The sequence below is a fragment of the Mastacembelus armatus genome, chromosome 19 (assembly GCF_900324485.2).
Source record: "Mastacembelus armatus chromosome 19, fMasArm1.2, whole genome shotgun sequence".
NCBI lineage: Eukaryota > Metazoa > Chordata > Actinopteri > Synbranchiformes > Mastacembelidae > Mastacembelus > Mastacembelus armatus.
In genome coordinates this window covers 6291276-6316346 of record NC_046651.1, presented here as the reverse complement: position 1 = coordinate 6316346, position 25071 = coordinate 6291276, and the positions used below count along the sequence as shown (strand labels likewise).

General features: G+C 38.5%; 1 protein-coding gene across 3 annotated transcripts; it reads left to right on the top strand.

Moving 5' to 3' along the window:
* The first annotated feature begins 54 nt into the window (after positions 1 to 54).
* On the top strand, positions 55 to 24444 carry ogfod3 (2-oxoglutarate and iron dependent oxygenase domain containing 3). Of its 3 annotated transcripts, none has more exons than XM_026315395.1 (9): positions 55 to 239; positions 905 to 1128; positions 2347 to 2422; positions 2529 to 2571; positions 4559 to 4623; positions 5298 to 5354; positions 5867 to 6020; positions 11826 to 11949; positions 22847 to 24444. In XM_026315395.1, the coding sequence occupies exons 1-9, from the start codon at positions 172 to 174 to the stop codon at positions 22981 to 22983; spliced, it is 948 nt and encodes a 315-aa protein (XP_026171180.1). In that variant the 5' UTR covers positions 55 to 171; the 3' UTR covers positions 22984 to 24444. The 3 variants fall into 3 exon arrangements, with proteins under 3 accessions (XP_026171180.1, XP_026171182.1, XP_026171181.1); XM_026315397.1 differs by lacking the exon at positions 22847 to 24444 and adding an exon at positions 13981 to 15166; XM_026315396.1 differs by lacking the exons at positions 11826 to 11949; positions 22847 to 24444 and adding an exon at positions 9073 to 11241.
* The last annotated feature ends 627 nt before the right edge of the window (positions 24445 to 25071 follow it).

Genomic DNA, 25071 nt, shown 5'->3' with positions numbered 1-25071 from the left:
TGCTTTCTTTTCCGGCGAGCCAATGGGGTGGCCAGGCCGCGCCCACCAGGAAGCGTAGAGTTTCAGGTGGTGTGGGCAGGAGCTATTGGCGGGTGGACGGTATGGTCGGTTTCATCCCGGACTGTCGTTAGTCACGGTGTTAATGCTCAGCAGCACACGGTGTGGGCCGAGATGGCGCAGGTGCGAATAAGAAAGACGAAGGGTTCAAATGCCACAGAGATAGAGAAGAAAATTAAAAGGTAGGTGGTGTCCTGTGAAGCTGAACACCACGACACTCCTGTCAGCCTGATGCTGGTCATGTAGTCTTCACACACACAAGCTTAATGCTTCATTTGCCAATAATATAAATACCTAACACTAAAATAAATCGATGAACAGATAACAAATGAATAATGTCGGTGATTATTCAGGACATAAAGAAATGTGTTCAGTTTATATCTGCAATTCTTTCAGCTGGATATTCATCCATTACATTGGGCACTTTCAACCATGTGTCCATCACTTTTAACTAATTATAACTTATTACTATTACTATATTACTATTATTATTATTAACTGTTTATCAGTTACTTTTGGTAGGCTATTAAACGTAGCTAGAAATGTCACATCAATATGTCATTTGAACTGGATGTTTAATGTTCCTTCTAAACAAAAGTATGTGGATGTATTTAAGTAATATAAAATATCTTTTTTTTTTTCAAATTAGTCAAGCTACTTTCTTGTATCTTTCCACATACTCAATCACAGATGAAAAGAAATACAATTAAACTATGAACAGTCTCTTTAGAGTACTTACATCACCAGTTCTTGACACTTCCAAGTTCATTTTAGTTAAGGTTGTGGAATAGATAAGATGGACCAGTTTGTCCAGATGATTATCTTGCTCTTGTCTCTGTCTTATCAGGGGTAATGCTCTGCGGCAGGGATCTCCATGGAGGGGGTACCGAGGAGTCATGGCCTTGCTGATTGCTCTGACTGTATGTGGGGTGGCTGTGTGGCTGTACGTAACCTCTCTGGACAGCGACATCACAGAAACACTGGTCAGCCAGGCTGAGCTTGTCTCTCCTCACCCCAGATTTTATACCGTCCAGTGCTCTGAAGACTATGACAACTACAAACGCTATCCAGGTGAGGCTCTAGTGATTCAGGCAGTCAGCTGACACCTCTCTGCTCTGCACACATGAGATGAATGTTGAGATGAATCTAAATCTACATAATAAATAACTGGTTTATCCAGTGCCACATTTCTGTTGTTGGGTTCAACTTTGCATATGTCAGTATAAACTAAAATAAAACTGGCGTTTGAAGGAGGAAAGTGTTAAGTAAGTGTTAAATAATGTTAAGTAAATCCTAGATAGCAGCCAAAATATTCCAAACACAAAAATGAGGGATGCATGTCATTGTGGTCAGAGCATAGTCTGTGTAGGCAAAATAACGAGAGTGTTGCTATTTGTTTTTGAGAAAAGAAACATTATGATTGTAAGTAGTTTCTCATTAGTTTCATTTGTATAGCAACACAAACATTTTGCTTCATTAATCCTTAAGTTATGAATGTTAAATGTCATATAAATAAATTATGATACCCTAGGATGTAATGAAGCACAGCTGTACAAATGAATGAGGTCACTTTGGAGTCAGTTCAGCAATAATTTGGGTGCTGACGTGAAAGGTCTGTGCTTAAAATTTTTGTTTTTAATATCTCAAGAGTGGCTTGTGTGCAAAAAGGAACTGAGGCAGTTATATTCATGACTGTGTTGAACTGCTAAAGGTTTATGTCACTGTGTGTGTATTTGCTGTTGGGTTTGTGGAAGGGTCCTTTTTTTTCCTGGATGTTAATTTATCCATCCAGATAGTTGGTATGAATAAAAATATATGTAGAGACAGCTGTGTTGTACAGTTTTTTTTGTCTTAATAGCAGTAAGATAGTTACTCCAAACATACTCTTTTCTTCTGCACCACTGGTTAAAAAATTTTAATTGATTAAAATAGCAATATTCATCAACATTCCTACCTATCTATCTACTCTTCAGTTGAACCATTTTGAGGTTACACTTCACACACCAAAGAATGCAAATTTCATTTGTGTATTATTAAATGTGTACTGCTTGAAGAACAAATTGTTCACCTACAGTGTCTAAAGAAAACACTGAGAGAGGCTCTGGCTGCAGGCAGTAAATTATGATAATCAAGGTGTTGGAGGGAATTCCTGGTTTGTGTGGCATGTGCAGAACTCCAATAAACTCTATATCTTGCACTTTGATTCTCTACTATCCAAACTTTAAAACCAGAGGATGCATGGAGATATTAGTGTTTTTTAAATCCCCTCTTGATTGTGTTTGCTTTCAGGATGCACCCCTCAGATATGTGGCCGTGCAGTCACAGACAGAGTGGTGACGAGGGAGGAAGCTCAGGTCCTCAGGAGGTAAACACTGTCATACAGAGTGCTGCGTGTAACAAATCTCCTTTTCCATCCACTGTCTCTGTAGTCTCTGCAGAATCATGTGTAACGCTCTGTCTCTGACACACAGGCTGGCTGAGAGAGGGTTGGCACTGGCAGGGTCAGAGGGAGGAGTGAGTATATTGTCAAATTAAATTGTTCGAATCAATTAACAGGAAGCAGGGATTAAAAAATCTGGATTGTGTTTGCTTGACGTTTTGGTGTTTGTTTGGTCAGAAGCTGTTGCCATCTGCTTATTTTCCAAATGTTTCTAAAACATAACATATTTAAGTTTACATTAATATATATATTAAGTGCTTAATGAAAAGGCAGAATCATAAAACATTTCTGCAATATGGTATTCTTTTGTAGGAAAATGATGAGTAATATTAATAACATTACTGCATTATAGTCTCACTATAATCTTACAGCTCAACATCCAAAAACTGTGGTTGTCTTCTGAAAAGTGTTGAGGAATGTTATTAGAAAATTATATCAAGATGAAAAACAAGACTACAAAGGCTAATTTGAATTTGAATAATCCCATGCTTAAAAATGGTTACAGAGCTCAATCAAAGACAAAAAGTGAGAAACATCCTTGAATGCACCCAATATATACAAGTAATAATGGCATCTTTAAGTTGGGTGGCAATGGCTCATGGGGTAGAGAAAGGTTGACCATGGCCCAAAGGGTGGGGGGTTCAATCCCTGGCTTTACTAGTGTCCTTCGGGCAGACGCTGAGCCCCCAGTTGCCCTTGGTTTTATCTGTGTGTGAGTCACTGTGTGTGTGAATGGACAAATAATGTAAAAGCGCTTTGAGACCACTTGAGTGTAGATAAAGCGCTCTACAAGTGTAAGAGCATTTACTATATTTGTGCAACTATACAGAACTAAATGTTCCAAGCAAATGGAAAATGCAGTTACATTACTGAAGCTGATTGCACGCGGTTTCTGAGCTGTTAGGCAGAAGGAAGTCCAGGCCAGAGGAGTTCCCCGCATCTAGGACTGTTTTCTAGATATTGTCATATAGTCCATGTCAATCTCTCCAAAGGTAGTATTCTTAACATTTCTTCATAATAAGCTTCACTGAAAGAGTATTTTTGGAATTTAGTGATAGAATTCTTCAGTCATCATATTATGGTTATTTTTTGCACCTTAACCTGTAATGTACATCGCAAATGTGTTAATTCAAAACAAATTTCAGTCCAGATGACAATGTCATCTTTCCCTCCAAAATTGCTCTACTTTTTGACATCTTGATAACAAGTTTACAATTTCTGAAGTTTATCTAAAACATGAGGAGGCTGTTTGGGAGCCTCTCAACAATGGGATGTAGCCTCTCTGAACAGATTTTTAGTTGTTTTCTATTTGTTGTCCAACAGTTTGTCTGTGAGTGTCTGCTTATAAGATGAGATAAACTTTATTAATCCCAGAAGGGAAATTCAGTCAGCTGTAGAATAATTAAAATAAGAATAAATAGCCTCATATAAATGAGAAAAAATCAATTTGGCATGTGCTGTTTGTCCCTATGAACAAGGGACATACATTTTTAAATGGGTCACCTAATGTGAAGTTTGATGTTTATTCTTTCCATGAGATTTGTTGATAAGAAAATTCAAAATATTTCCTGAATCATCAGTTTATTAACATACTAATATGACTGAAGTTATGCATGCATGCAAATATACACATATTACATTTTATGAAGTAATGGTCCTACCTTGCCACAAGAGGGCAGGCTGCTACAATAAGCAGAGTGGCCGACTACGAGGCTGCTCTGGCAGTTAAAGGGCGCAGTCATATTCGTGTGTAGAAATGTCTTGATGTTCTGGGTATGCCCATAAAGGAACTGTTTATGGAGTGTTAGGACACTTAGGGGAAGCGAATAGGGGGGACTTCTGAGAAAAGTACTTATTTTCTAGCTTAAGCAGTGTCCTTAAGGAGTTTAGAAGCAAAAACAAGCAAAGGTTGCCATTGCCACAAACAGGCCACTGAGAGAGAACACTGCACCTTGAGACAAAGACTGTGCCTAGTTTATGCCTGTGTGCTTGAACAACCAGCATTTGTTTCCCTGACTGGTTTGTCATATGCAATCTGTGTGTTTTCTTCGTCCTCTGCAGGCTTCCATACTTGACCTGCACTCTGGAGCATTGTCGATGGGAAAACAGTTTGTCAATGTCTACAGGTGGGGAACTGCATCTTTATTTGTTCTTCTCTGGGTCTACATTATGTTAGTACTTCCAGGAATGTCAGCCTGCATAATATGTAACATTTGCAGAAGTCTATTTGCCAGTATATGGAGTTAGTCATCAGTCTTAGTGATGCTCTTTCTTGTGAGGTGTTTTCTCCAGGTCCAGTGATCCATATGACCCTCATTCATCACTGCCAGCTAAATGCAGTTTGGATTATGCTGTCCTCTCTAACCTTCTCCCTCCTCTACACCTCCTCCTCCATTCATTTCTCCCTCAGTTTCTTCCCATCTCTCTTTCTCATTCCATTGGGCAAATGGCTGACATGGGATCCTCAGGGAACATGTGGCTGATTTTAATCAAGAATTGATGACAATAGCATTTCCACTGCATTTCCCAACTTTAGACCTGCCCCACAGGGGATATCCTCATGTGAAGCAGTGGGGCATTTAGTCTCTGCTGTGTGTCTACGTGGCACACCGCCCTGAGTAAAGGAGCACTGTGCCATCCTGCGAAGCGTTAATTAGTGCTAACAGATCCCATCTCCTCTGCTCTCTTTCTCCCCACTGCTGTGCCTGTGCTTGTGTTTGTGACTGTGTGCTCTTGTGTCTCTGATTGGCTTTGTCTGTAACTGTGTATCTGTGATTGTGCGGTGGGAATGTGGCTGCAGGTATTTTGGAGATGAGATTCAAAATCTGTTCACACAAGAGGATTTCCAGCTTTACAGGTGACTAAATAACTCCAATTAGAAATCAGCCATGCATTTGTTGCAGAGTTATGCTCTGAAATAAAGTACCTGATATGTGTTAGAAAACGTTTCATATGATCAAATGACAATACACAAAATGGCAAGCAATTCGTTAATATAATGGATTTTGGAGCACTGTGAAGAGATACACTATCAAATGATCAGTACCATAAAATGAGGTTGCTACTCTACAAATTGCATATATGGATTTTGCCAGTCATGTAAATGCACACCTTTTTGGCATGTTAAATGTAATAAAACCATTAGCACCCAAATGAAAATATATTTCTGTTATCACTATTTTCCAATAGAAGTTGCTAATAGATTTCCTTCCCCATAAACTGTTAACTGCTGAACTGCATCATTTTGTCAAATGTTGTTTTGACAGTAATGTTCAAAGTCTCCCAGTGTATTATTGTCATAAATCACACTTTCTTAGGTCATCAAGTCTGGTCTTTCATTCTGACATGTTGTCTCTTTTTCACTATTAGAGATGTACGTGAGCGAATCCAGGCAGTTATAGCAGAAACGTTTGGTTTGGACCCAACTCTGATGTACCTCACCAAGCCAACTTTCTTCTCAAGAATCAACAGTACAGCACCCAAGACCCAACATGACGAGTACTGGCACCCACACATAGATAAGGTAATGCACGAAAACAATGCAAAAGCTTCTTTTACCTTGGATAACATTGCAGAGAAGCAGTGGTCTGGTTTGCTGGGTTGTGTATGAAATGCTATTGATGTTATTCACCAGAAGTTTTACACTTGGCAGTGGGAGCCAAAAATCAGGATTGATGGATTTGTAATGACATAGCTGAGCTGTCACCTTCTCTCATTAAACTGCCTAATCGGAGATATCTTGAGATCTTGACTTACTTGGATGACCTTAAAGCAGATATCTCAATTATCCATTCAGGCTACTTTCCAACCTTCACCTGTGGTCATGAGGTTTGGACAGTGATTTAAAGAATTGAGTTTTGAACACAAGCTGCCACAATGAGTTTACAAGCTGTCAGGAGTCTCCTGAGGGCCAAAGTCATTGACATCAGGGACCATTCATATAGGGTAAGCATCCGAGTGGTGTCAATCAAAGCAGGAGGAGAAAACAAATCCAACAAATTGGATTTTGTGCCTTGAGTGATTCTGTAGCAATTGGCAACAGCAGCTTCAACATGTCAGCAATGATGCTCAGAAGCTCAGATTTGAAAGGAGATTGAGGTAGAGTTGACGCTTCTTTTCATTAAAAGGTGGTTGAGATAGATTAGATAAGGTTAGAATCCTGATTAGGATGCCCCCTGGGTGCTTACTGGCATATCCATCCCTCAGGAGCTCTCTGAGAGAGAATTGCATATCTAGTCTGGCCTGGGAAAACTTTGAGATTGCGGAGGAACAGGTTATGAACATTTCTTTGCAGTGTCAGAATAGTCTTAAACAGTGTCTCACACTCTTGCTCACTAATTTAATGTCCAAAATGCTGAGCTCCATCTAAAAATTTAAAGTTGCTTTCCAAAACAGGTAGTATGGATTTCTCAAACTCTTTTCTGAACTTGTGAATTGCTACTTTGTACAAGGGAGTGTAATATCGCTAATACCTTCAAGAATAGATTGCCCCAAATGGTGCAATGTTATCACCATTTGAATCTTTATCACATGTCCACTGCAACTACACTGCCATTACAGTGGCAAGAATAAATAAGTGAATCTTTTCCAATTACCCGGATTTTTGCATTACATTGTCATAAAATATCTCAGATAAAAATTAAATCTTTATTTGTGTAACACTTATAAATAGCCAAGGGTTAATCAGAGTGAGTAAGCAGTTAGTAAATAAGCCTCAAAATGAAAAACTAATTAAAGAAATTGAAATAATTAGTAATTAATACAAAGACAAATATCTAATCTCTTCAAGATCATTGCAACTGAGAAAAGGCTTTATTTTGGTTAACATGCAGATTTGAAAGAAGCTTGCCCTTACAATAGAATTGATTTGTCTGCTGAATTTAAAATCTTTATCGATTATGACAGCTTGACAGCTGGTTTCAAAATTAAATTCAAATTTGTATTAAGATAACTGTCAGAAACACCAAAAAGAATAAATTCAGTTTTATTCTTATTATAAAAAAGAAGTACTTAATATCGCTTAAGCAATCAAACAATGTCTGAAGTGAGGCTGTGTCATTCAACTTAAAGGGCAGATAGATTTATGAATCATCTGCATAACATTGAATTGAAAGATTTTATCTTTTGTATAGTTGACTCTAGAGACAGCATACATTAGAGAAAAAATATCACTTCCAAGAAATTGAACCCTGTGGCACTTCACAAGAGAGAAGAGCACAGGAGGAAAACACATTACCAATGGAAACATTACCAAGGTTTACAGGAAAGCTCCTATTGGAGAAATAAGGATTAAGCCAGCCAAAAGCTGTATTCTAGATTCCTACAGGCCTGTTGAGATAAAGGAGGATAGTATATTCAGCAGCATCAAAAGCAGCTGTGAGGTCCAGGAGCAGTAACATGACTGGTCTTTTACCACCAAGTGACAGCACAATGTCGCTAAAGAGACACTGGGTAGCCCGTTAGTGTGTGCATACATAAGTGTATGAGTTTATGGTACTGAATAAAGCTCTGGGGCAATGAGAATTGTTGCTAAAGATTTTAGACAAGTATTCTGATTAGCTGCTTTAACAACATTCTGATAGTCTGCCACACGATTCCTCAAAACGTCTGAAGAGACATGTAGTCTGTCTTTCCTCCATCTGCTTCTGCCCATCTGTAGCGTCTCCTTAAAGCACAGGTAGTGTTGTTTAGCCAGGATCCAGCAATGGTATTAGACTTCCTGCTCTTAAAAGGAGAAATAGAGTCCAATAAATTAAAAGATTTAGAGTAGAAGCATGCAATAAAGTCATCTGGACCAGTAACTACCATATTTCCCGGCCTATAACTGGCATTTCTAATTATACTAATTATAGTCTAAATTAGCCTATTAAGAATATAGGCTAGGCACAACAACAAGCAGAAGTGGATTAACAATTTAATGTTAAACTTCTGCACCAGCATTGGGGAGATAGTGAAGCAGCATGTCCTCCTCTCTCAGGTTGCATGAATGTCGACACTCACTCCAAACTTTATTTTCGCTGTAAACTTTATTACCTGCATCTTGAAATCTGGCACTTTTTTTGGAGGGAGGGGGGGCAGCATTTTCACTAGTGCTACACTAGGAGTTATAGATTAGTGTGAACAGAAACTTTTTTACTTTTTCAGTGCCATTTTCTGATGTTACTGGTGGTGATCTGATTGATTGCAAATGATAATGATTACAAGTAGACAAAGGAAATATAACATAAAACAGTTTTAATATTTCATGTCTTCAATGACACAGCCATTAAACATTTTCTCTGGTGGTGGAAAAAGGCAGCGAACCTTTAGATTTATTAAATGGTTACTTTGCCAGCGGTAACCTCAAAAAAGCACCGCCTGTAGCTGTAGGCCAAGCCTAAATTTTGGACCATTTTTCATTATTTCTTTTCTTAACTGCTTCAGCTCACACATCCCCAGGATGTCTGGTGTGAATGGTTCTGTGAACTCATTTCAAATGTCTCTTGGTCTGGGCTCTGACTGGGCCACTCCAAAAGTTTGGTTTTCTTTGAAGTTATTTTTGGCAGAGTTACTTCATCATTGTCCTGCTCCAACAGTCAACTTCTGCTGAGCTGCAGCTGGTTGGCAGCCACCCTGACAGTATCCTGTATGACACCTTGATGAACCTAGAAAATAGTTTTTCCTTCAGTGATGGCAGTTGTCCAGGTGCAAAGGCAACAAAGCATCCCCAAATCGTGATGCTTCCTCCACTGTATTTCATCTTAGAGATAATGTGGACAGGAACCTGAAACCTGCAGGTTGTTCACAAAAAAATTAACTTTAATTTTAGCAGTCTATAAAAGCATTTCATAGTGGTGTTGTGGACTGTTAATGTGCTTTTTGGCAAATTTCAGGCACACAGAGATGCTTTTTTTGAGAGCAGTCACTTATGGTGTCCTTCCATGAACATTCTTCTTTATAAAATCATGCACAAAGATTTTGCATATGATATACTCGTGAACAGAGATATTAACATTTTTTCATTATGCTTTAAACATTTTTTTTGCAGATTTTTTGATCCTCAGAAAATAGGAACTCAGACTAGCAAATTTAAGCCAAGAAAGACTCTCACAAAAAGCATATATCTAAATCCATGTGAGTAGTAACTAGTGAGTAGTTTTTGTTCGTCCCTTCCCTTTGACCATTGGATCAGGCCCAGAGCTGCTGCAAGCTTTAGTTCTTGCTGAACCGAGGATTAGTTATTCTTACATAACGTCATAAAATAAGTGGTATTTTACTTCAAAGCAGCTTCTTTATTTCCTATTGCCTCTGTTCTGTTATGCAAACTTTTCACATCATATACCATTCATTCTTTATAAATATTCATGCAGTGCAACTTGGCATTGCTTTAATCTAAGTCTTTCAATTTGCACTTTGTTCATTGTCATGAGACATATCGGTTGCTGTGGGAGTGAGAGAACACCCTGAGGCAAGTTTTAAACAAACGGGTTATCAGTCTGGGCAGAAAAAGTTTTAATGCTTTACAGTTTATTTTGTTAAAAATAGAAAAAAGATGATAATGGGTAACTCCTGAAATGATAGTTCTTCTTATTGTCTTATCAGGAATATGATTTACAGTTTAGCTGAATGCAGCTGACATCCCTTAATGTTGTTTTCATAAAGATTTTAAACTGTAGGCCTGTTATTTATTGGCATCAGTCAATGCTGAAGCATCTTTCTAAATGTTCATTTAGTCTTCTCTTGTAAAATGAGAAAAGGGAGAGGGGAAACTACAAACACAATACATTATATTTACTTTGTATGTAGTATCTCTTGGAACAGAGATGTTGCTTCATCCTTTTTCTTTCCATCTCATATGACATATTTGTCACCTCATCCTGTCCCACGGACAGCTGGATAAATTGAGTCCCACTTCTTTTCCCCATCTGTTTTGGCCATGATTTTTGGGCTAATTGGCTAACCCAATCCTCATTTAAATGTAAATGGCCTCTGACATCTTTGGTCAAATATTTCCTCACCAGTCATAAACTCACTGACTCACAGCACCAGTTGCAGTGTGATAGCACAGAAGGTGTGTTTTATTTTTTTTATGCTATGGTTAAACTTGCCATTATAATGAAACTCCATCCAAGGTGTCACTTCAAATTTGCTTTATATAGGCCAATTTGATAAATTACAAATTTGCCTCAAGGAGCACATTCAATGACTATAAAAAATATACATGAATCTTTTATATGGCCATAATATGTGTTTTTACCTGCCTTAATGAGGCATTAAAGCAAGTTAAAACACAAACCTTCAGACAGATACACACTGATAAGTGCTTCTGCGATTCATGAAACTCAAAAGCTAACTTTGCTTTCTTTCTTTGACTTAGGATCAAGAGAGAGTACTCTGGCTAGATTGACTTAGCTCTCCTGGTTCTCTCTCAGCTTATTGGTCTCTTTGATGTTTCACTAAGGCTGCACACTGTATGTTTGAGGTCCTGGGCCCTTAGGAGCCTGAGCATCTGTTATTGGTTCTGTTTTAACTTGTGCAGCATAAACAACTCACAGGACAGTTCATTTTACATGAGTGAATTTTTAAGGCAGTGATCCAGATTGCAGCCTAAGGCTACATTCAGTTGAATACATAGTAGCACCACTGCAGCTTGCAAGTATATAAATAAGACACCCTCTTATATTTATTCAGTCCCTAAGCCCAATGAGAGGTTCATGTGAGGAATCACTATCAGGTGATCCCATGAGAGACGATGCAGAACAAGGGTCAAGCTCCAAAAGTGCAGCTTTCTTCGCTTTCCATTCAGTGTAATGCAGCTCTGCAGCATTGCTTTATTGGACCTAACCAGCCTTCAATATGCTCATGTCTTTCAAAATCATGCCCTGAATTTGTATTGCATGTATTTTGTTAAAAGATTTTGCTCTCTCATCCCAGGCCAAGATATAAGACGACAGCATCAGGTATTATTTTTTCAGTAAAAGCCACAGGTTTTTCATAGGTGGAATACTACTACCCATGAAGAGTAGTCTGGCCCTTAGAGCAACATTGGTGGATTGTCCGTTTACATTTCTGAAATTAAGCAGCGTGTCTATAGGGATGTTGGTCACTCTGTAGGCTGGTCCATTGCTTTGGTCAAGACTGAAATATCTTAACACTATAGAAAGGATACAGCTGCATAGAGCTGCTAGCATAGCTGGAAAATCAGTTCAAGTATAGTAGATATTGTTAGTCTATAATACAGATTTGCACAAAAGTATGGTTATTTAGTTGAACTATTATTAGGACAATGAAAGTCAAGTTTTAATGCAGATATTTCTTCATAAGTCTTAATCTTTCAACTCTTCATTAGGTGACCTATGGTTCTTTTGACTACACCTCTCTCCTGTACCTGTCAGACTATGGCTCTGACTTCATCGGAGGAAGATTTGTCTTCATGGATCAAAATGGCAACCGGACCGTGGAACCACGAGCAGGTACTTACCAGCCATTAATCCGCTTAATGAAGTGCCACATATTGCTGTTTCCTACTTCATCTTCAAAGACAGCAAAGCTTGACCTGCTCTAAGGCCAGATGCAGATTCAGTAATAACACCTGCTAACCTCTGGCTTTGTCTTTATAAGCTTATTAAGCCACACTTGAGTGACGTGATGCATGATAAATAAAGGATTTTCATTATTATAGCCACATTTAAGTTATAATTGCTGTACTATGATGCATTAGGAAATGTGGAGGTGGTTTTAGCACTCTAAAATGTGTAACAAAGTTAGCATAATCCTCTGTAAGTGGGTAATCATCAGCACAGACTGCTGCACAGTGAAGGTGCAGGGAATTAGGCTTTACCTCACAGTACCCAGGGGTGTTAGACATCAACAACATATTGATCTCTCAGGAAATATCAGTGTATTCTGTCTATTAATGCGATCAGTATACATAAACATTAAGAAAATATAGATAAGGCTTTGACTAACTGGATATTTTAAAGTCATCTGTGTGAAAAAATAACATGGACATGGTCTTCTTGGTTTCAAGGATAGTTTCCTAAAGTACCATGGGACTTGAGTTAAATATGAGACATTTAAAAACATGAGAATCAGATCAGTTCTCTGGGGAGCTTGTGGAAAATCAGGGAAGTTTCTTAGCTGGTTGGTTTATGCAGTATGCTGCAGTAGGTTTGCTAACTTGTTTGCGTTCATCCGAGTGATAATTTCTCAGCTCTCTTCTAGTTTTACTGTCGTTCTGACTGTGTGCTACATCTCAGGTTTTTCAACTTTTCAATTTTTATTGCCAGGTGAAATATTGAACACACACCTCTGAGTTCAGCAGAGGCATTAAAAGGCCATGGAAGCACTCAGCTTGACTTACAGAAAGTCAAAGAAGAGGTGTAGGATGTTCACAAGGGCCTCAATGGGAATATTTCTGTGAACATCAAGTCAGTATGATTTATATACTGTAGCCCCAAATTTAATATATATATCTATATCTATATTTGGAGGTTTGATTAAGAAAAAATTCTCCAAAAAATTATATTGAAAGTTAGAAAGGGAGTAATTAGCTATTTAAATTATAATAAGTTAAAACAAGGAAAATTAGAGGGGCATTATTAAGTAAATAAAGAACAGAATGAAGTAGGTTATCAATTTAATAAGTTTAGATGTGGCTCTGCCAGTTTCATTATAGGAAAGAAATGGGACTGGGAGCTTGTAGACATGATTTATAAAATAAATTAAAAAATAAATTAAAAAAGTTGATCTCATTTAAATCTCATCATTGATATTGATTTTTTTTTTAGTTCAAATGAATAGAACTGACCTCCAAAAGATGCATCTAATGAGATTCTGGCATGACAGTTTTTATGGCAAAAATTCTACTGCAGGCGAATGATGTAATTGATTTTGTGTATAGTCTGTGTTCCTGACTTTATGAATTTATGAACAGTAGTCTGGTTCTATTCTGACTTGGGTAAAATTATGCAGTTATTCAATTCAATTCAATTTTATTTTTATAACGCCAAATCACAATACAAATTCATTATTTATTAACTAGTTTATTAACAGTTGGACTTGGTACAGTGTTTTCTGTACTGCAGTGTTCATGTGAAAGATTTATGCTGACTTCTTCACCTCTGTGAACGGGTCTGCTGACATATATAATACTACTACAAATAATAATAATTATGATGTTGTCGTTGCTTTATTCCATGTGTGACCTCTGTAAACTGTGTTGCCCCTGAAAGAGTAAAGGCCTAGTGAATTTGTACATTATGGGAAACATCTGCCAAGGCCCTTGACTCTTCCTGCCAGCATTAAATCCTCTTTATCATATCTGAAAGCAAGCTATTCTCTACTGCCTCTGCTCACCTTGTCCCTTCTTCAGATTTTCCTCCAGCACTTTTCCTTCTCTTTATTCCCTGTCCTCTAACCCAACTCCTCTGTCTGTCAGAACATTCTTTCTCCTTCTCTTTCCACTGCTGCTTCCTTTTCTCATCTACAACCTCTCCTCCTAGGTCATCTTCACTCCATTTAATGCCCATGTGCCAGTCAGACAGAAGCATCTTAACCAGTCAGTGAGCAACAGTAAAATGTCCTAGGGTGCTGACAGTGTCATATGATGCAGCGGTAAGGGCCATTGACTGAGGGACATATGGTAATGAAGGGTGAATGCAGCTTATGTGCCGCCTCGTCTCTTGTGACGGGTTTTTGTGAATAGTGCAGCCATCTTGAATCAGTGAAGTGAGAATTACCTCCAGGCAACAGTGTGAAAGTTATGACAGTGTTGTCTTTAACCCCCTGAAACCTGCTAAGGTCCTTTTTGATAGGTTTCTGATTCTCTATGGAGTTGAAGCCTGCTGCAGAATCTAAATGTGACTGGCCTGTCAAAGCCACTGGTGTAACCCAAGGTGTAACTGTGATTACACCTGTCACTGTGATTTTCATTAAGAGAAATGTGTAAAGTAGAATACACGTTTAAAAGCCATGCATAATGCATCAGTAGCGAGAATCATTTATTTTTTATCTGCCAAAACACACACTGAAGAACTTTTTGGTTGACATGCTGGGCAGGTGACTGACAGGTTCTGACTTGGCGAGTGTGTCTTCCACATAACTGGACTGATGATTAGTTTGCTGAGATAATCACGACCATATGAGGTGAGAGCAATTAGTGGTGTATGAGGTGCGATTATAACACCAGGATGACAATCAGGACTTGGCTGTGAGAGAGAGAGCAAAAGTCAAGGATCTAATAACAGTGAGCACTGTGGGGATGGAGATGGAAGTGTTGTTCAAGTTGTAGAAGAAGCAGGGAAGGGAAAAGGTGTGGAGGATTAGAGGAGAAGGAGATATATAACTGATAGGTTTATGTTCCCTATAAGCCATGAAGAAAGGTGGTGTGGAAGGGAGTAACCAAGAACATGGCTGGGAGATAGATGAAATATAGATATGTGATAGAGAGATACAGTGCCCAGCTGACAATAGCAGATACAAAGAGACAAATAGAAGGACACAGAGTGAAATATGCATGTCAGCCTGTCAGAGTATCCAATAAGGGTTAACCGACCATCTGAGACAACAAGGGAATTAGATAGCCTCAGGCTGAGCATGGTGGCTGCGCTCCTGCAAACATACAGACACTGATTACAATGAAAATCTGACTGGACTTCTAGAGTAAAATAATAATGCTGATGATGATAATAATAATAATAATGATGGCCCTGTGATGGACTGGTGACCTGTGCAGGGTGTACCCCTGACTTTCATCCAAAGAGAGCTGGGATAGGCTCCAGCAGATCCCTGTGACCCTGGTTAAGGAATAAGCGGGTATAGATACCGGATGGATGGATAATACTACTACTACTACTATCACTATTAATAATAATAATAATAATAATAATAGTAATAATAATAATTCATTTATTTTCTCTCAGCCATGTATTTAAATATAAGTATGGAACACACAAAATGCAGAAAAGTTTTCCTTCCTAGTATGGCGATAAGAGAAAAGTGAAAAATCCTCAAATTTAAAAAAAAAGAAACCAATGAATGTTTGGCGTTCTGGCTTCCTATATGGCTTTAAAAGTGCCATTTTTTCCTAATTGACTGTATAACCACACTAACAGCCCTGCAATTGTAAATGCAAAAACACAGTTGGTGAAACAATGGCAACCTTTAGTATTCTCATTGCTGCTCTATAGGCTGATGCACAGTGCAGTGGAAAGTGCCTATGTTACTTCCAAACCTGTTTGCTGTTTTCAATTGTAGCCTCAGGCTGAGTCACAAAATAATCCAGGTAATTATATCTGAGAACTTTCCAACTGAGATTAATTCACAATATTCAAGTGTCACTTAACAACATCTAGTTTTAACTTTCATTCAAGCCCCTCCAGTGACACAGTACCTCTTTTGTAATTGATCTTCCACAAATTATTTATAAGGCTTTGGGGTAATTGATACGTTGATCGGACAGTATGTTGATGTCATGTGCACCTTGAGACTGTGCTGGTGGTGCTCATGGGCATTTTGCTCCTGCAGCAAACCTTGATATTGGCAATGGATGAGTCACACACACTGTTAAGCATCTTGTTAGCAATGCACACTCCACCTGGCTAGGTGCAAATCAGTGACTTCTGGCTTTTTATTTAAAGCAACAATAGACTGGAGATGTAAGGAGCCAGCATTAGTTTTAAATTGATGACAAAGTCAAATAGCTTCTCAGTGATACCAGCTAGCTAAACACCACACAAATGCTACAGCTAAATGTGATTGCTGTTGATTCGTAGTGAAGAGGGTTATAAAGCATTTACTACTTTGATTAAGGGCCAAAACAATCAATTTATTGTATCTGCAGTGCATTTCTCAGAGATTATATCAGATAATCAAAGATTCAAGTGCTCAGGGTTATTTTTCATCAACATCTTGATGAAATTGATATTGTTCACGTTTCAGTACATGGCAGTTACTTATTCGTCTGTTCAGTTGTGGTTGTTTTTCCAGTCTTCTGTTCAGTCTAAGCAAATTTAGATATAAATAAATGGGTCTGGGTAATGCTTAAACAAGCAGCTGAACAAACACGCTTCATATGAAAATTTCTCATTAACATAACAGTATACTGCCATACTTGAGAACTTTATGGACAGAAATGAGCATTTTGGCTCATAATAACAACTCCCTGATGACAGTGACTGGTCTCATTACATTGCTTTTCCTATTCCATCTCCAGAATTGGCTATTATATCCTGACTTAAGTTGTCAAATGTGAATTACTCAGTCATCGCTCCTGTCCACTTTTGTGTGTTGGCGATAGGGAGAGCCAGCAGCATAATGGACAATTAAGAGACATGTTGGAACTTGTTGCAGCCTGTGTACTGTGAAAGTTATCATCTTTTTTTTTTCTTTTTTTTTTTTCAAATAATTAATGAGACACTGTGTATGTTGGTAAACTGAAGTCCACCTGAAAAGAATTGGCATGTTTTTTATTTGCTTTAACTTAGAAACCTGAAACCAAAATGGAGAAATGAAAAGTTATCTGTGTTGTTTCAATGACCTGTAGCTTCATTTTTAATCCCTATTTGCATAAAGCAGTAATGTCAGTGCTCTATCAGTGGCAGAGCAGATGGTCACACTAAGCCAGACAGCACATGGCTTCACATCACAAGAACCACAGACTGAACAACAACCCACAATAGCCCTACTGCTGAAGTTGCCATATCTAGCTTACAAACATGAACACAAGTCATGCCCTGCACCCTCACAAAAGAAAGACAAGTGATTAAGTGAAAAGAAAAGTGCCCACTAATCCCAGTTATAGGTCAGGTAGCTGCATAGCTGCTCAGCTATAGCACATTAAACAGCATGCCTGCAAATCTCAGGTTTTGCCCATGGCTTAAATGACTTTTTTTCCTTTTCCCTTGCCGGAATCCAGCCTCCCAGCTTCCCTCAAGCAGACACAGAGAGAAGCTATTTTAATTTCTCTAAGGACCTTTTTTTCTTTTTTAATAATAAATTGACAATAAATTGAACAACATTTTGATTTCTATTGGAAAAACAGATGTGAAATGTTCAGGGACTCTCAGTTTATGTGAAATTCATTTTGTAATCTGCCCAAGTCAACAGGGGCCTGTGCAACCTGAAGTTCACTGTATAACAGCTTCTAGCCCAACCACAGTCCACTTTATACATGAATGACTTTTTTTTTTTTTAAAGAAAGTGAATTTTTACTGTCTTTTGGTGGGCCAGTGATTCCCACTTGAAATTTTCATCCCTCAAATATCAGCCTCAGAATAGGGTTAAATGGAGGCAGATGATTGGCTGTGACAACCCCTGAAGGGAGCAGCCGAAATGAAAAGAAATATCAGCCTCAGAAACACAGTTGTGGTCAGGTTCTTGCTATTTTAACTGGTTTAACTTCAGTTTTACTTCACCTCATTTCATTAAGTAGAGATCAGATGCTGCGTTAGCACACAGCAGGGCTGAAGCTTGACTCAACCAAAGTTAAACCCCACCAAGCTAATGTGATGCTAACAGATATGAAAGTCTCCCAAGATATACAGTCTTCATTCCTAATAGATTGCTGCACTCACTGGTAATGGAAATCCAAAGGCTACAGGGACAAGTGGGAAAAAGATTTGACCTATACTTGTATAGAGTGTAATTAAGATTCAGTTTCTTAAAAAGCTTTTAACTATGAACAGAACCTGGTTTTATTCCAGGATGACTCCACAAGATGAATGACTGTATCTGAATAATGCAAAATGGAGATAGGGACTCTGGTAATCCTGGGAATGAGGGCTTCGATGACCTGCTCATTGAATCTTGCCCTGCAAGAGGACTGCTTCTCTTTGCCTTTTCATTAGAGTCTGGTTTATTACAATGGATTGATTCTTGGAAACAGCTATGACTCAAGGGAACAAAGAAAATGCTTCTACTTTTGTATGACTTGAAAAAATCATTTCATCTCAGAAACATTGTCTGTTCTCTTATTGGCTTCTCCAAGAAGTACTGGAGTGACTCAGGTATTATTTAGCAAATTCCACAATTACAGTAGCTGCACAATTTTTCTGTTGCTTTAAGACTGCTTATCGTTTCCATTTTGGTAAATGATTACAATTGGTGCCTGAATGTGTCAAGCATCTCAGGAGCACTGCCATTAACTGCTGAAAGTTAACTATCCTTATCTACGTCAGTAATTCATGAAATGTCCTACTCCACCTTTCAGCCAGCAGACACACTGCTTTGAGCATACAGTGTGATGCTTTACAACTGTCAGGATTATGTCATGTAGCTTTCTGACAGTTGTGGTTTGCAGGAGGGTAAAAATCAAAATATAGACAACAGAAGCATGTTTTTATGTTTCTGTGTAGTAGAGCTACTATACAGTGGGATGCGTAAGTTTGGGCAGCCTTGTTAATCTTTGTTAATCTGTATAAATCGTTAGTTGTTACGATAAAAAATTTCAGTTAAATATATCATATAGGAGACACACACAGTGATATTTGAGAAGTGAAACAAAGTTTGCAGGATTTACAAAAAGTGTGCAATAATTGTTTAAACAAAATTAGGCAGGTGCATAAATTTGGGCACTGTTGTCATTTTATGGATTCCAAAACCTTTAGAACTAATTTTTGGAACTCAAATTGGCTTGGTAAGCTCAGTGACCCCTGACCTCCATACACAGGTGAATCCAATTATGAGAAAGAGTATTTAAGGGGGGCAATTGTAAGTTTCCCTCCTCTTTGAATATTCTCTGAAGAGTAGCAACATGGGGGTCTCAAAACAACTCTCAAATGAGCTGAAAACAAAGATTGTTCACCATCATAGTTTAGGGGAAGGATACAGAAAGCTGTCTCAGAGATTTCAGCTGTCTGTTTCCACAGTTAGGAACATATTGAGGAGATGGAAGACCACAGGCACAGTTCAAGTTAAGGCTCGAAGTGGCAGACCAAGAAAAATCTTGGATAAACAGAAGCGACGACTGGTGAGAACAGTCAGAGTCAACCCACAGACCATCACCAAAGACCTACAACATCATCTTGCTGCAGACGGAGTCACTGTGCATTGTTCAACTATTCGGCGCACTTTACACAAGGAGATGCTGTATGTGAGAGTGATGCAGAGGAAGCCTTTTCTCCGCCCACAACACAAACAGAGCTGCTTGAGGTATGCTAAAGCACATTTGGACAAGCCAGCTTCATTTTGGAATAAGGTGCTGTGGACTCATAAAACTAAAATTATTATTTGGGCATAACAAGGGGCATTATGCATGGAGGAAAAAGAACACAGCATTCCAAGAAGAACACCTGCTACCTACAGTAAAATATGGTGGTGGTTCCATCATGCTGTGGGGCTGTGTGGCCAGTGCAGGGACTGGGAATCTTGTCAAAGTTGAGGGACGCATGGATTCCACTCAATATCAGCAGATTCTGGAGACCAATGTCCAGGGTACAGTGACAAAGCTGAAGCTGCGCCGGGGCTGGATCTTTCAACAAGACAACGACCCTAAACACTGCTCAAAATCTACTAAGGCATTCTTGCAGAGGAACAAGTACAACGTTCTGGAATGGCCATCTCAGTCCCCAGACCTGAATATAATTGAAAATCTGTGGTGTGAGCTGTCCATGCTCGAAAGCCATCAAACCTGAATGAACTAGAGATGTTTTGTAAAGAGGAATGGTCCAAAATACCTTCAACCAGAATCTAGACTCTCATTGGAAGCTATAGGAAGCGTTTAGAGGCTGTTATTTCTGCAAAAGGAGGATCTACTAAATATTGAGTTCTTTTTTTTTTTGTGGTGCCCAAATTTATGCAACTGCCTAATTTTGTTTAAACAATTATTGCACACTTTCTGTAAATCCTATAAACTTCGTTTCACTTCTCAAATATCACTGTGTGTGTCTCCTATATGATATATTTCACTGAAATTTTTTATCGTAACAACTAACGATTTATACAGGAAAATCATGAAGATTAACAAGGCTGCCCAAACTTACGCATCCCACTGTATATGCAGAAATTTGTTTCCAAAATTAATAAATGCCTTTATTCATTTCTAACCCACACTGTTTTTGAAGTCCCTTCTCCAGTTTACTTTAGTTGATATCATTCGCCAAGGGCTTCCCAGTCTGTTTCCAACCTACACTGTGAATGCCTGATTAATGTATTCAATACACACTAGAACAATATATTGAAGTGTGTCTTATTCATTAAAATATATTTTGTTCATAATTGTGACTTATATGAAGATCTGACCATAGTTTCAGGTATGTTGATGCATAAATTCAGAGAATTCCAAAACACTGCAGATGGAGAAATGTCTGTTGTCACACAGCAATACACAGCAACATCCCTCAAAACTCTCAAATGTCTATTTGTTCTTTAAAGTTAATAAATACAAGAGCCTATATTAGATTTTACCTTTTTTTTTTTTTTTTAACTTTGGGATGTCTTTAAAAATCTTGACTGTGAAGTAGGTGACATCCAGCTGTCTGAACAGGACTGTGTTTGTAAGTGTTCAAACTTGGATTTGGATTCTGCTGACAACTGTTATGATATGAGATTGTAGCAGACCTATGTTTTTGCAGTTTCTCTTTCCACATTCACTTAGTGAATAAAGAAAATAGCTGTTTCTATCAGAACAATGTCTTTTAATAAGATTTCTCAGAACGTCTCATTCTGTGTAGTCTCTCAGCCTGAATGTTAGCTCATGCTAACCCCTTCTTTATGATTATTATTATGTTTATGGCTTTATTGGATAGTGCTAGTGAAGACTTGATAGGAAACAACAGACAACAGACAGCCCCCCAGTAAAACCCAAACCTAAAATGCTGTATTTTAGTCAGCGTTAACCCTTAAGCCATGTTAGTGCATCAATCCTGGCCACAGTTTAGGACAGCTCTGATAAGAGGAATAAAGAACACTGACAAAACAGTTTTACTCCTAGGTTTTGGCCAATTAATTTTTCTGAGACATATAGCCCACCACTTCTTTTCTTTCCTACTCACATACTTTTGTTTGTGCATTCATTTTCTTTTTTCTTATATCTCATTTCTTTGGGTTCTCAGTGTAACTTCCATTTTTTAACCGCGAGCACTGATTTCCCCAAATGTCCTCAGCTAATGCCAAGGGATTTACCCTCCCACACAGAAACACAAATATTCAAACACACATATGTAAGTTCTCAGTATTTTCTGAAGGGATAGTAAAATAGTAAAGCAAAGAAATTGAGTTAGAATTATTCCATCTTTTTATTTATATTCACAAGTGGCTGAAAACTAGAAGTTTTGTCTGTTTCTGGTTTAAATACAAATCTCTTAATTATGGGACACAACCTTATACTATCTATGTAAACATTAATTCAGTTGTCTATATAAATTTTTAGAGCTCATTAGCTGGTCCAGCGAAACCTGTGATAAATGAAGAGAATTCACCCTGAGGCAGCCTTATCAAACTGACACTGTTTCAATACGAGAAGAAAATAAATCTTTTCAGTCAGACAGTTAACAAATGCATTTCAGTGTCCTAAAATACAGTCCTGGAGTAAGTCGAGCATGTCCTTCTGGGCACTTTATCTCTTGGCGGTTCCAGCTTCTTCCTTTTCATTTTGCTCTGTTCCCTTCCCTCATCACACATCTTCAGTCCCAGAAGCAAAACTTCATAAAGTGAATGAAAAGGGGAATAAACTTATTTACTCCACACATCCATCCCCAGCCCCCAGGTGTTAATACCGCTAATACAATTGTGCATTTGTGTGACAGTCCAAAATGAGCAAAGGCTGCTGTTTTGCCAGATAACATGTGACAGTGTTTATACTGGTCCGATCCTCACGCGATTTACTCCATGCTCAGACTAGTTTGACTCAAGAGACGGATCACTTCTTTCTTTGGCTCTCAGAATATCAGCAGTGTGGGAAATCAATAGAACAAAGCCTCATGTTCACCACCCTGCATGCAAATGCTAACATTTACACTATTTATTTGCACACTGGTGCTGGCAGTTCACAGCTCACCAAAAAAATCCGCATTCATGTACAATACTGTCAATCTTCTCATCTGACTTTCGGAAATACTAAATATGTTTGTCAAAATGTTGACCTATTTCTTTAAATAAATGAGGCTCTTTTTTCTAAATTGTTAAGCTTTAGATGTGTTTAGGTGTAATTTGAACAAGATTACTCTTGTAAGCTTGACTGCTTCCAGTCTTCTTGATAAGATAGACATCTGACTCCAGCATGTAATGCATACATGCTATTGACATCAATCTGCTTATTTTAGTCTTGGAAAGAAATTTAATAAGTGCATTTCCCAAATTGTTGAACTATTCCTTTAAACATTTTTCCTCTTGTCTGTCCTTAAAAGTGTTTCTTATTCCTCTCTTGCTTAGGACGAGTCTCTTTCTTCTCCTCTGGCTCAGAGAACCTCCACCGTGTGGAGAAGGTGACATGGGGAACACGTTATGCCATCACTGTGTCCTTCACCTGCGACCCCGCACACGCCATCTCTGACCCCACCATGCCCTGAGCCACAGATGTGTGACAGCACCACCCACTGGCTTGGACAAGTCCTGTAACAGAGAGGGAATATGAGGGAAGGACAAGGGTGAAGGCAAAGGAGGAGGGAAAGGAAAAAAGTGAAATATTATATGGAGGGTAACTTGAACATTGGTGTTCTGTAGCTGCGTGGTCAGTATCTGTCATTTATTTTTATTTTCAGATATTGGCCTGCTGCTTCTTCCTGATTGCTCTTCAGAAAAAAAAAAGTGGTCATCCTGTCTTCTATTGAGGTGTTTTCTGATTTCTTACTGACCCTTGTATTTTTATCCAGTTTTCTCAGCTGATTTTTTTCTCTCCTAATCACTAGTATTAGACATGTTGGGTTCTCTGCAGGCGTGCACAGTTTTCTCTTCTTGATCATTTGGGTGGGCAGCTTGACCAGAAATTGCTTCTTGAATGAAAGTGGTTTAAAAGAGACTAACCAAGGGTTGTTCTGTTGGTGTGTCTCTGTATGTTTTTCATTTTGAGTAGAGCTGTCAATTCCTTGAAGCAAAGATAGAAATCTGATGAAACACTAAATGAATCAACATTTCATCACAAAATCTCCACTCAAACTCGGCCATACTCATGACACAGAAGGTGTTTTCTTCCAAGAAGAACACTCTCGTTGTCTTGAGAGTGATTGTTCTTTCTAGTATGTTAGCATCTGATTGCTCTTTCTAGTATGTTACCATCTGCTCCAAATGTGGTCGATGAGAGCAGTTTCTAATAAAAATACTGACAGGACCTGAAGTCCTCGTCTCTTTGCCTCATTTTCAGAGTTATTTGTGTTTCAGGTGTTTCAGAAATAATTATTAAGAGACCAGTGCACACCAGTGAATTTCCCTTTGGGGAAGTTGATCTTATTTTATTATCTTAGGTATAGAGGTTAATATTCAGTTTTTGTAAAATTAGTAAATTGTTGATTGATACTGGTTTAATCTGTTTGATCAGTCATCATGTTTGCCTTTCTTATTTTCCACACACAGTCTCCACCATTAATTTTTACCATTGCTTTGACTTTAGAGGTTTTGGTGTCTGAGCCATAAAACAATCATTCTGTGTATGATATATATGCCAGAAGGATGTTTTAGTCTTTACCTCATGAAAAGTAAAGTCTTTTTTTTTTTTGGAAGTGGGACTATATGAGGCTCTAGCTGAACATTTACCTGAACATGCTATCATATAGTTACACTTCCACCAGACATGCAGAAACCCTAGGATGTTTTGGAATAGTGTGTCTGGTCTCCTGTCTAATCAGGGAAATATGTGGATTTTTATTATTTTAAATGCAAACGAGCTGATCACAGACTTGCTTAGTTTGCTGTTTGCTAGGTGGGTGGATTTATCTGAGCTTTGTTACTGTAAACTCTAAATAACACTGATGACATTGGTGAGCCTGAACTGAAACCTTAAAGTGGCCTCTAAAATAAAAACTTTGTTAAAAGATGTTGTACAGCTAAAGGGAACTGCAGTGTCAGGTGATATGTCTCTGTATGTTTGTCACTACACACAACCCATTACACATTACACATAGTCATTTGATCTCTTATTTAATGTCAAAATGTTGCTTTAAATCTGGAGAGAGTCCATGTAGGCTTATATATTGTGATAGAAAACAACAAAACAAGAGCCCCAATAGTTTGCTAAAAGCCTTAGACCCTTAGTACTTTGGCAGTAATTACAGCCTTGTCCCTAAGTCACTCCTGAGTTGTCTTGTCTGTGTGCTTAGGGTTGTTGTCATGCTGGAAGGTGAACCTTCAGCCCAGACTGAGGTCCTGAGCACTGGGGAACAGGTTTTCATTGAGGATGTCTCTGTACTTTGCTCCATTCTGCTTTCCCTCAACCCTGACCAGGCCCCCAGTCCCTGCTGCTGAAAACCAGTCCCACAGCCTGATGCTCTGACCACCATGCTTCACTGTTGGGATGGTATTGGCAGCTGATGAGAGGTGCCTGGTTTCCTCCAGACCAAATAGTTTAATCTTTGTTTCATCAGGGCATCTTGTTCCTCACAGTCTGAGAGTCCAGGTGCTGTTTTGCAAACTCCAAGCAGCTTTCATGTGTTTTGTACTCAGGA

What these genes read in the sequence shown, in the direction of transcription:
- ogfod3 (XM_026315395.1), top strand. Translation starts at nt 172, where the DNA reads ATGGCGCAGGTGCGAATAAGAAAGACGAAGGGTTCAAATGCCACAGAG. An exon ending in ATAGAGAAGAAAATTAAAAG is followed by an intron (nt 240 to 904) that starts GTAGGTGGTGTC and finishes CTGTCTTATCAG; the next exon opens with GGGTAATGCTCTGCGGCAGG. An exon ending in GGCACCCACACATAGATAAG is followed by an intron (nt 6,021 to 11,825) that starts GTAATGCACGAA and finishes ACTCTTCATTAG; the next exon opens with GTGACCTATGGTTCTTTTGA.